We start from the raw sequence: 12,065 nt of genomic DNA on the forward strand, positions 1-12,065 counted from the left end.
TTGTTCCGTGTTACATTTGATACTTTAGAGAAATGCAGCAGAGAATGTTAGAAAATGATGATCCATTTTCTTGCAGATATCTGAAGCGTTTCAAAGTGATGAAAATTAAAGTGCTGCGGAGCTGGTGTAGACAAATCCTGAAGGGTCTTCACTTCCTCCATACTCGGACTCCCCCGATCATCCACAGGGACCTTAAGTGTGACAACATTTTCATCACAGGCCCAACAGGGTCTGTCAAGATTGGTGACCTGGGACTGGCCACACTCAAGCGTTCATCCTTTGCCAAGAGTGTTATAGGTACGACCCCAAAGTCACTTCTATCTCCTTGCCTTTATCCTGCTTTGGGACAGCACCTGTTCTGAGGTCATGATGTTCTGTTTGTATTGACAATGATGGTGTTAGAAGAAGATGTTTTCCATTGTCTTGTTTTCTGACGATGTGGTTCAAAAACAGACCACAGCGTTTCAGCTGTCTCTCAAACCACAGCTCAAATGGAGGCCAAATAATGTGGTAATCTTAGGCAGATAACCACAAGGCTTTCGCTCTTTGCACTCCAACAAGTTTGGTCACTGTACAGAATATTCTGTTCCATGTTTCTCCAAAAAAAGAGAGTTTCTTTTCCAGGCAACTACTGAATGTAAGTAGAGCCAAACATTTCTCATCCTGTTAAATATTAATACCAGTATTATAATGGTTGTCATGCCTTCTTGCAGGCTAACCTGGTCATGGCTGAAGGTATGGCCATTGCGTCTGTTGTAGACTGGTCTTTGTCCTGTGGTTTGGAAATATGTGGTCTGTTTACCGGTAACACTGATAATGTTTAACATCTCTTTCTATGGATTTGCCTCGACAGGTTTTTTGCCTCTAGTGTTTGTCTCTTACTGTCTTTTAAAATATTGCAGGACTGCAGAATGTTTTTGCTCCTTCTTTGTGTCCAGGGAGCTCTCCACATTTTCTCTCTGTCAGCCTCTTGCCTTTTTTTCCTTTTATATTTTTATTTAATTTTTTTACCTTCACATTCTTGGGTATGTTTTTTAAAATGTAGGCTCTAGCCTCAGCTGTGCCCAATTCTGCTGTTTGGAATGAATAGGGTACTGCTGGTCATTGAGTAAGTATGAACTTAAATGGGCCTGGTAAGTCTGACAGTGTGCTGTAACATACATCAATATCAAAAACAATTACATTCAAATAATCAATCAGTTTTTCTGTGTAAGACCTGAGATTTAATGTAAGATAATTAATTAATAGAACAAGACTGATACGCATGAACACACTGCTCAACACAGTAACTAGCTATGGAACATGCTTCTCTCAGCCTTGGCCCTAACGTTTGCTCCTGCAGGACAGGAAGAGATGGTAAGTCAGACTACCAAAGGTAGGTGTAATATAAGAGGCAATGTTGATGTGGTTGTAAGGTAAGGTCTTGACAAAAGTTTTTTCCATAGCTGGTCATATTTTCATACCCAGATCATTGGCATCCTTTTGAAATGTCACTATATATTGGCCTGGATATAAAATTCCTAATTTTAAAGCTAATCTTTGAATGTAAAGAACATTCATTTTGGCTAGCGAGTGTGTTCTGCATATCGGTCACATTATATCGCACTGTGTTAAGGTCTTACACAGACAAACACGTGCCTTCTTCTCTACAGTCTAACTGAGCCCAGCTTCTCCCTCCTTTTTTGTTTTCTGTCTCTTTTTTTGCTTTCCTTCCCCTTTTTCTTTTTTTCTCTCTCTCTCTCTTCCAACTTTCACCTCACAGGTTCTACCCCCGAGATGTCAGCGGCTGGTCACTCTTCTCAACCTCCTCTTCCTCAACCCCTCATGGGTTAGAGGAGCAGAGGGTCAATGGGTTGTGAGAACCCCAGTCAATCAGTAAGGGAGTTCGCGAGTTCTGAAAAGTTGTTCTGATTTAAGGTACCCCTGAGTTCATGGCGCCTGAGATGTATGAGGAGAAGTACGACGAGTCAGTGGATGTGTATGCCTTTGGAATGTGCATGCTGGAGATGGCCACCTCAGAGTACCCTTACTCAGAGTGCCAGAATGCTGCACAGATCTACCGCAGAGTTACCAGCGTAAGTCCTCTTTTCAACCATCCACATCACCCCTATGCCCCTTCCTTCACCTCTTCCTATGTGCCAAGAAGGCTAGTGTCCCATTCTGGACATTTTTTATAGTTCGGCTCACTTCTTTACGCAGCTCATATTACATTTCTGTCCTCTAGTCTTGTATTTCAGCTCTAAACTTGATTGTACTCCTGTATCTCCTTTATAATTTCCCCTTGCTCTTATTGAGTGACCTTCAAATTTAGAAAACCTTCAATAGAAAACAAGCCTCTCAGATCACCTCATATTGTTTGAGTTTTTCTCTTCCTCGGCGGTGTGGTGTATGTTGGTTAATCATGTAGATATGAGGTGTGGATGATTGAACAAGTACAGCCCTGCTGTTTCTCTAAGGGCTAATGGTTCAGTCTTGTCATCATTGCAGAATGTGCAGTAGCTGTCTTAGGAAAAGCAACATATTTTCAGTGTTGTTCATACAGGTTACCTTTGAAATGCATGGGTCACTGATATGATTCAGTCATATGATTCATACAGTTATGAGTCTCATAGATAAAAAAAAATGTTCAACCTGTTCCCAGGCTGTTATCTGGAAAGTATGTCAGTTTATCATTAACTGCGTAAGCACAAATACTGAAGTCTTTGACACGTGACTCAAAAGCGCATTTTCATTCCCCCCAGAGCAGAGTAGTTATTTTGTTCTTTAATGAGCCGTTAGTAGCCCATACTGTAGCGCAGCAGACACACCTGCCTCAGTTTAGAAGCAAACTGCTATAGTGTTGTAGGGCCTACATATAGTTAGGGGAACATCCTCTGTTTTTACAGTTGTACTCCTTGGGGATATAGGTTGTTCTTTCTATTTTCTTATTTCAGCGCAGCTGTGCAGTTCTCATCCATTCATCGTCGCCCATCTTCCTGTAGAAACAGGCAGTTTCCTGTTGCTTATTGCCTCAATTCATCATCTCTCATCAGCTGTCCTCCACCGACTCATGCCCTCCTTTTCCCATCGCTTCACATTTCACAATCTCTAAATGCCGGCAGACAGAATGCATAACATCCCTTTAACAGATTGTTTCTTGGGAGCAACCCTATCCAATTCATTCAGCAAAATAAATTCCAAAACAAATTTAAAGGATAAAGTTAGTTTAGGTGGTCATTATTTCAGTTATTAACTATTTTTGTAATGCTACTGTTGAGTCTGAACTAAAAACGACAGCGAGATACCGGATGATTTCCAACATAAAAAAAAAGGTCAAGTGAGAATGAAAACTATTCTCATTCTGGGTTCTGTGTTTCCCATAGGGGGTGAAGCCGGCCAGCTTCGACAAGGTGGCCATTCCTGAGGTGAAAGAGATCATCGAGGGATGTATTCGTCAGAACAAGGATGAGAGGTCTTTAACTCAACAAGACAACATTTAATAAGTTGAGCACCGTCAAGGTCTCCAGAAAATCCTCTTAACTCACTGCCTGTCTCCTCTTTATAGGTATTCAATCAAGGACCTTCTGAACCATGCGTTCTTCCAGGAGGACACAGGGCTGCGTGTGGAGTTGGCAGAAGAGGATGATGGAGAGATTGAGGCCATGAAGTTGTGGCTGAGAATTGAGGATGTAAAGAAACTCAAGGGAAAATATAAAGAAAACGAAGCTATTGAGTTTTCTTTTGACCTCGTCAAAGATGTCCCAGAAGATGTGGCTCAGGAAATGGTGAATTAAACTATAAAATCTTTAAAAAAAAACTTATTAACACGTATAAACACTGCCCAACAAAAAAAAAAGATCAAGATTAGTTTTTGTTGTCATCAGTATCTTCTACTTTGTCTTTGCACTGTAGGTTGAGTCTGGGTATGTGGCTGAAGGTGACCACAAGACCATTGCGAAGGCCATAAAGGACAGGGTGTCTCTAATCAATCGGAAGAGAGCACAGAGGCAGCAGGTGTGTCCATACAAGCCATAGACTATCATGTGTTATCATATCTGTCATAGATTGTGTGTAATTGTGCCATGATGTATTCGTGTGACTCGCCTTGTAATGGCCTCTTTAGAGATTTTAATACTTTTGGTGCCGACTGTGTTAAAGGTCAGAGAAAATCAGGAGAAGAGACGTCTGGAAGAGGAGCAGCAGAATCAGGTGCTGCCTGTACAGCAACCAGTCCAACTAACCAGCACGGAGCTGCCTCCACCCCAGCCGGTGCCTCAGACTGTGTCTTTTATCCCTCCACAACCAAACCAACACAATCCACAAATGTGTGCTCAACCTGCATCTCAGAACCTTCCTATTTCGAACTACAACACTACTCAATCAAACCAAATGACTGGCATGGGTCAAGTGATCCCTTTTGTGCCCCAGTCAACTGGGCAAGTCCAAGTTCATGGTCAGATCATGGCCACCATCCAGCCGGAGTCGGAGGAACCTGAAGCCGACCACCACAAACAGCTGCAGCACAGTGGAGGAGGTTTGTATCAAAGAAGATTTATGGTCAAATACACCTACAGCCAGATCAGTGCGTTTAGAGTTTAATAACTTAACCTTCATGTGCTCCTCAGTTGGTCACATTGGAGACAGACTACCTAGTTCCACCATCCTACCTGAGGCCCAGCCTCAGCCTGGAATACCCTACAGCTCCACTCCCAGTCAGCACCCACAGCCCCCAGTGTCGTGCCTGCAGACACAAAATGAACAAATGCAACAGCAGCAGTTGTCACTGGTGAGTCATTATGAAAGTAGGACTGTGTGTGTGTGTGTGTGTGTGTGTGTGTGTGTGTGTGTGTGTGTGTGTGTGTGTGTGTGTGTGTGTGTGTGTGTGTGTGTGTGTGTGTGTGTGTGTGTGTGTGTGTGTGTGTGTGTGTGTGTGTGTGTGTGTGTGTGTGTGTGTGAAATGCATTTCCAGTCATTCCTTATAGTTAAGTTTATATTTATAACAAACATACAGACTAGTTTTCTGTGTATTTGATTTAGCTTGTTTGGCCGCCTGGTCTTTGTTTTCCAATGCCCAGTTATACAGTCAGCAGTCCTTGTCAACAGTATCAGTTGCGTGTGATGTGACCAAAATGAACATAATCCTCTCACCCCCGAAAGCATGGCCCAACGGAACTTAACCTGTACATTGAAACGTGCTCCGTGTTTACTTTCTGGTGTTCAAGGTTCAACCCCAGATTCAAGGTGTCCAGGAAGTTGTTCCTCTCGCACCTACAAACCAGTCTGTTCCCGGGGGACCTCAACAGGTACATGTTGTCCTTTTTGTGTCGTAACAACCTTTACACAGCAACTTACCACCAACTGGCTTATTCACTGCCCTCAAGTTAAAGTTCAAAGCTTGTGCCCTAAACAACACATCTAGCAGTAATGACAGCGTTACCTGAACAAACACCTAGCGGACACTCCTATATCACTGCAGCGAATGTGAACTTCAACCAGTCTGTGTCAGCACAAAATGATTGTCAGGGGGTGTTAAGTTAAACTTTAAAGCCTATAGCTTCAGGCAGCTGCATTAAAAGTAGATGAGTGTTCCAAGTCCTAGTTTTTCCCTTATTATTTTTCTTTGGATTCTCAACTTTCCTACTCTTACCCTTTGTTATGTTTTGTTTCTTATAGTATGGAGTGTACTACCAACCATCGCTCCCCCCTCAGGTAGATAAAACGTCCCATTTTCCTGTTGCCACACCCACAGACTTACGGACATCATGTCCTGGCTGCAGGGGGGGGGGATAAACTCCATGTCTCTATTGTTCTGCCGGGCAGTCTTTGTGGTTTCAGGCTTTACCCTCATTGCCACTGTTATAATGTGTCTGTTTTATTCTTGTTTCTACCACTCAATCTTTATCACTTCTATTCTTTTAGATTCCCAACCAGCAAGGGATGATCCCCCCATCATCTCAGTCATCTGCTTCACAGCAGCAGCAGCACCCAGAGAGCAGCTCTTCTCTTCAGAGCTCCACTCTACCACAGGCTCAGTCTGGAGCCCAACCGCTACAGGTGCCGCACACTCCTCTGCTGTTGAGACTTATTATGCATATATCTTTGAACTTGTCTCTCCTTCATTCATCATTTGCTAACATATGAATTTCCTACTGTCCTTTTTTATTTTTTCTAATCTTTTTTCTCCTCCTTTTCTCGCACATTATTTCTGCGGCCGTCCACTTTCTTCTTCCACTCTTGCGTCTGCATGCTACTCAATCCTGCATGACTTTTAGTCTTGGGCCAATGATCCAAGTACGCCCATCATGTCTCCTCCAATCAACGCTGAGCATCTATATTTCCAGTATCAGGCCTCATGCCTCTCTGTTTTGCAGGTACTCTATAGAGCACAAAAGTCACTTGTGTTTGTGTGGGTGTGTTTGGGTCAGGTGTGAAACATGTGTCTCGCACTTCCTGATACAGTTTCTCCTCCCTGTAGCATTTTCCTGGTTTCTCATTTGGCATATTTTTTATACATTTACATCAAATTCAATAAATACAGTCATGTAAATTATATTATAGCACATTATAGAGCCTTAGTAGACACACAAGTAAGTTAAGCTTAAAGATTCCTTTTCCATCCTCTGCATTAACACCACCACAGACCAAAATGTCTTCTAATTTATCAGAGCATTGCACAGTATTTGTTTTTATGATTCGGATTTGAGCAATGCCCCAGTTCATACAAGCTAGGTGCATGTAATAAATAAAATACATTTTATCACAGTTACAATTCAATGATAGTATAATAAAAAACAATAAGGCAGGAGCTGAATGGTGACAGCGGAGCTATAATCTGTGTCACTTATATTCAAATGACACAGCAGAGGAAATGAAATGAATTATTTACAAGCTACTGTTGCAGCCGTGTTCCAGGGCAAGAGCATGTTGAGTCAAGCCAGCTAGTATGAACAATATCAGAATCTTATGTACACAGTATGTTGTGTCTGGTTATCGAGGGATAGCTCCTGTGGGAATTCAGCAACATAACCGACTTGTTTTTGTGCTTAAACCTTTTTAATTTGTAATAGAACAAAATTTGAATAACAAAGTAAAAAGGAGAATTACAAGTCAAACAAACTCAAGAAAAAAAAGGAGTTCAAACTCCAGTCTGGGGTGAAAGTCATCCACCTCAACTTCATCTGTATGTACTTGGTGGCTCTTTACACTCTACTCTGACCTCATCCTAAAGTCTGTATGGCATAAAACAGTCAGCACTTAGACGCAAATACTACACCAATATTTTCTGTTCATGTTCTCTGCCTCATATTTACACTGAGGGCTGAATATTGGAGTCTGGAGCCCGATACAACTCATTTCACCAGGTGTAAAGGCTCCATCTGGTGGAGGAACTCGTTTTAATCATTACGTTTGCTTTCAATAGTAGGTCAGCATTAATTATAAAAATGAAATTGAATGAATGAGTAACACACCGATAAACAATCATTGGTTTACTGTTTTTAAACCCCTTAATTGTTTAAAATATATTAATGCAATAATAAGGGAACTGAAATCTTGGCCCTGATTTGAAGTCTTTTTGTTTCAGGCCTCTGTGAGTGTTCCTCGGTCAACATCAGGCGAGCTGCTAGCTGGATCTTCAGTTCTGATTCTACCATCTGTAGAAAGGTGAGATCCGCATTTTCATTTTTAATGGAGGTTTCATGAGCCCCACAAAACCTGCCCGATCTCCCTCTCATGGATTCATGTCTTTCACAGCTGCCTGTCGGATACAGCTTCTGGTCTTAGTGACGGCAACGACGGAAGTTCAGGAGGTCGCCATGACGGCCGCTCACTGAAGCGTCACCAGAGACGATCCGTGCGCAGCCGCTCCCGACATGAGAAGAGTGCAAAGGCCAAGCTGAACGTGCTCAGTGTAAGGAACTGAGCTGATCATGTCCTTTCCTTTTTATAATCAAGCTCTCGGTCACTTATCATTTAAATTCATTCAAATGGTTGTTTTGCAGATCTCTAATGTGGGTGACAGAGTTGCAGAGTGTCAGCTGGAAACCCACAACAGGAAGATGGTCACCTTCAAATTTGACCTTGATGGTGATAATCCAGAGGAGATCGCACAGATCATGGTAGTACTGGTTTGATTGATCAATAAACATTTATACAAATATTAACTGTCATTAACAGAATTTAATTCAATATATTTATATAGCTCTGCATGGCTACCACTCACAAAATCCTATTGAAATAACAGCTGATGACGACAATTCCCTGTGAAATGCACATTCAGCTTTTGTTCTTCCTCTTTAATATCAGCTGCCTCAACCATTGACCATAACGAAGCCATTCTGAGGATCACTCTCACAGTACATGTAATGGTAGTTGCTCATTTTTGTTTTCTGTTCCAGGTTGAGAGTGAGTTCATCTTGGAGTGTGAGCGGGAGTCTTTCATCGAGCAGGTCCGTGAAGTCATAGAAATGGCTGACGAGGATGGAGAAGGGATGAAGGAAGCTTTTCCTCAGGTAAGTCTTTACCACACATCATCTTCTTCACCCTCCATGACAGTTTGGATCTGCGCTGTCTGACCCTATAGATCTTTGCCAACGACATGTTGTCTCTTTGCAGATGAGTGACCTCCAACAACAGCCTGCGCTGTCTGTTCCCATGCTGCCAGGTAAATGACCTTTATCCAAATATACAGTGTTTAATGTCCAGTTATTGATTTTCCACCTGCCTCATATCTGACTTTTCCTTTTTGGCCTTCCCATCAGGTATTTCCCCCAGTACGATAGCGCAGGTAGTTCACTCAGCAGGACGGAGGTTCATCGTCAGCCCGGTGCCAGAGTCTCGTCTCAAAGAGCAGTTCTTTGGAGTTTCTTCTGCTAACACATCATTTGGAGATGAACCTAACTCTGGTGAGATTAAAGTTTTTATTCAGTTTGGAAATCAGATGTAGAAGATGTCTGTGTTCTATTATCATATTTAATATTAGTGAGTGGCCAAGGATTAATATTGTAGCACATATACGTCTTTATTGTTGGCTATTAAAAAAAATGTTGCTCCTAAAATATAACATCATAGAAAAAAAATCGCCATTGTTTATCATCTGCTTTTCATTATTTCACAACTGTTTGCACAAGCAGTCCCTGCTCATTTCTCTACATTTGTAAATTTGCCTTTATATAGTTTTCATATCCAGTAATTACTCCCCTTTTTTCCCTAGCTCCCCTTTTGGCACTGGGCCTTTCTCTGTCTGCTCCATCCGGGATCCTCCAGCAGGCCTTCAGTAACATTAGGCAGTCTCGTTTAGAGAGGGGCAACACGGTTGACCCCCCTTCTTCTGAGCAAGAGCCAGCCACCATTCCTTCCTCTGAGGCTGGTCTCGGCCTGAGTTCTACCAATATACTGGCTCCTCCGGAAGCTGTAGCTTCCACCACCAGCACTACTTTCCCTCCTGTGTCTCCCCCATCTACTGTGACATCCTCACTGCCTCCCTCCACTGGGAGGGTTTCCCCTCCACCTATACTCCACCATACCCAATCTCCCGTTCCTGACGCCAGTAATCCCAGTCCACCCCCTCAGTCTTCTAGTGAAACACCCTCCTCACAAGTTCCAGCACCAGCTCCCAACATCCCTCCCTCATCTTCTACCATTTCTCCTCCATCAGCACAGACCTCCGTCCCCGCAGTCCCTGGGCCTCAGACAAGTAGTAGTTATGTGTCTGTCTCTTCTGTTGCTGGAATTCCATCTACCGGTACTAGTACTCCCCCTGCTTCAGACCAGCCGCCTTTTAATGGTGCTGTTACAACCTCCCAGGCCGCCTCAGCTCAGCCACCACCTCCCTCCTCATTCACTGGTCAGAATCCGGTCCAAGCACAGCCAGTGGAGGCAGAGGGGGCTGAGCTCCAGTCAAAGGCCGCTGGTGGAGATGACATCCAAGCTCTAGATAAGAAGCTCCGGTCCCTCTTTAAAGACCAGAGCGCCGCCTCAGCGTCATTGGATCCTAGTCAGAACACGGGGACCTCCTCTCCTCCCACTGGGACTACTTCCCCTCCACCTGGAGCTGTCATGGTGCCTCCATCAAACCTTCCTCTCACTTCTGGGTTACAAGGGGTTCTTGGCTCTATCACCACCCCAGGACAGAGTTTGACCCCGGGAGGACATACCAATACCCCCCCAACAAAGGCCAGGGCACAGGTTAGTGAAAATTGCTGCATCTAATAATGAATCCAACATGCAGTCTATTGCAATAATGAATGATATAACTCTGCTCTTTGTTTGTATTTTTTTAGACTCTACCCACTGGTTTTGATCCAGCTGCTACACCCCCCTCTGACATCATACCCCCGTTTCCTGGACCAAATCAGGTGAGATCTACATGATCCCTGCAACACTCCCTGCCCCAGGGTTTTTAGAGCACAGAGTTCCAATATATCACGTGCACTACTTATTGAACCACTTATCCTGTTCCTAATTTCCTATTTGGAATTTCCACAGTTGTATCAACCTATGGGTAACTTGGATGTGCAGTTGAGGAGAGCTCTGAGCCCGGAGACAGTTCAGGAGGGTAACAGCGCACCGCTTCCAGCAGCAGGTTTCACTCTGGGACGATTCCAAGTAAGTTTGACGCACAGATTCAGAAAACATGCCGGTGAATTCTGACTTAAAGTTTGGGATCATTTTTATAATAATTACCTCCCTCCTCTTTCTCAGGTATCCATTCCAGATCCCCATAGCGCTGTTTCCTCTTCCTCCCTCACACCATCATCTACCACATCCTCCTCCTCCTCCACTTCTTCCTCCCCCTCAAGTCCAGAAAATACGCTCCACCGGTCATCCAGTCTGTGTAAAGTGGTTTCTGAAACTGATGGTGTTAGTGGAGCCTCATCCCTCTCTGCCGTTCAGGCCAGTCAGCCCACCACCATCGGACGCTTCCAAGTGTCCGCGAGCAGCAATGCCACATCCGGACCCGTCAACGGCTCTCAAGTGGGACGATTTTCAGTCACAGGTGTGTAACAGGTTCACAGCACATCCATTAAGTCTTAAGAGACTGGTTTGATAAAGCAGCTTAAAACCCTCCTCACACTGGACTAATGTGTCACATAGGGTCCTACTATATCACACACTGACGAGTTCCACACAAAACTGATGCTTCACGGTTTTATCGGTTAAATCACAGCTATCATCGTAACTGAACTGATAAAAGGAGAGATGCTGAAAGTAGTTTTATCACAGCCGTCCGTTTTCCTCTGCCTCCTTCATTATTTCTAAATATATTCTGTTGGCAGACGCTGCAGTGGGAATTATTAATGAGAGCTTTCATAGAATTTCGAAGTTTAGTGAACCTATCTATCTCCTCAGCTTAAAATGCATTTGGTTTTCCTCATATCAGAAGATAGTCTTTGAATCAGTGTATTTGCAGGAAACACTTTTTTTCTTAATCCCTCGCACACAGAACATAAATGATTGTCAATAGTACATTTTTATCCGTTCTGTGAGGCAGTGACCTCATGTGTTTTATTTCCCTCAGTGACTGCAGCGACAGGCTCCAGCCCATCACACGGCTCCAGCCGGCAGAACGGACCCTCGTCTTCCACCTCTGACCCACATAACACACATTACAGTAGTGACAATGACGACTCGGAGACTGAGGACGATGCTTTGCAGAAGGAGATTGGCAGTCTTAGAGAGAAGTATGTCACATATTCGTCCTATTTTACACTACTCTTATTATATGTTACTCCACAGCTATGAAATATTCATTTTTTCTTTCTTCTTTCTTGTCCCGCTCACAGACATATGAGCGAGATTCAGGCCTTACAGTCGCGTCAGAAAGAGGAGATTGAGGCTCTGTTTACGCGAATGGGGAAAAATGCTCCTTCCTCTGTCTGCTCCCCTGCTGCGGCCATGGCAGGAGGTCGACGTAGGCTGAAAAGCAAAACCTACAAATCCGGTCGCAGCAGTGGACAGCCCAGCCCCCTCCACTCAGGTGAGTTCACTGAACAGGCTGTTGTGTTTCTCAAGACAAATTTAATATCAACTTTGCGGTCAATACCTAGGTTTGTGTTCTGTTTATGCTTTACCAAAGATCCAAGTTG

At 43.7% G+C, this 12,065-nt stretch overlaps 1 protein-coding gene across 7 annotated transcripts in view; it reads left to right on the forward strand.

Annotated features, from left to right (window-relative positions):
- LOC128444331 (serine/threonine-protein kinase WNK1) overlaps positions 1-12,065 on the forward strand; it is a 30,106-nt gene that overhangs the window by 14,332 nt on the left and 3,709 nt on the right. For 6 of the 7 annotated variants that reach the window (XM_053426737.1, XM_053426742.1, XM_053426739.1 and 3 more), the window contains exons 4-25: positions 77-297; positions 1,918-2,075; positions 3,363-3,451; positions 3,545-3,764; positions 3,892-3,993; positions 4,138-4,513; positions 4,605-4,765; positions 5,202-5,282; positions 5,653-5,688; positions 5,899-6,033; positions 7,562-7,641; positions 7,732-7,888; positions 7,980-8,096; positions 8,376-8,489; positions 8,593-8,641; positions 8,739-8,882; positions 9,191-10,164; positions 10,260-10,334; positions 10,465-10,584; positions 10,681-10,975; positions 11,498-11,660; positions 11,763-11,956. In XM_053426737.1, the coding sequence (XP_053282712.1) occupies positions 77-297; positions 1,918-2,075; positions 3,363-3,451; positions 3,545-3,764; positions 3,892-3,993; positions 4,138-4,513; positions 4,605-4,765; positions 5,202-5,282; positions 5,653-5,688; positions 5,899-6,033; positions 7,562-7,641; positions 7,732-7,888; positions 7,980-8,096; positions 8,376-8,489; positions 8,593-8,641; positions 8,739-8,882; positions 9,191-10,164; positions 10,260-10,334; positions 10,465-10,584; positions 10,681-10,975; positions 11,498-11,660; positions 11,763-11,956 (4,061 nt within the window). The remainder of the gene's footprint in view (positions 1-76; positions 298-1,917; positions 2,076-3,362; positions 3,452-3,544; positions 3,765-3,891; positions 3,994-4,137; positions 4,514-4,604; positions 4,766-5,201; positions 5,283-5,652; positions 5,689-5,898; positions 6,034-7,561; positions 7,642-7,731; positions 7,889-7,979; positions 8,097-8,375; positions 8,490-8,592; positions 8,642-8,738; positions 8,883-9,190; positions 10,165-10,259; positions 10,335-10,464; positions 10,585-10,680; positions 10,976-11,497; positions 11,661-11,762; positions 11,957-12,065) is intronic. The other variant, XM_053426743.1, reaches the window with a different exon arrangement.

The sequence above is a fragment of the Pleuronectes platessa genome, chromosome 7 (genome assembly GCF_947347685.1).
Source record: "Pleuronectes platessa chromosome 7, fPlePla1.1, whole genome shotgun sequence".
NCBI classification, from domain to species: Eukaryota; Metazoa; Chordata; class Actinopteri; order Pleuronectiformes; family Pleuronectidae; genus Pleuronectes; species Pleuronectes platessa.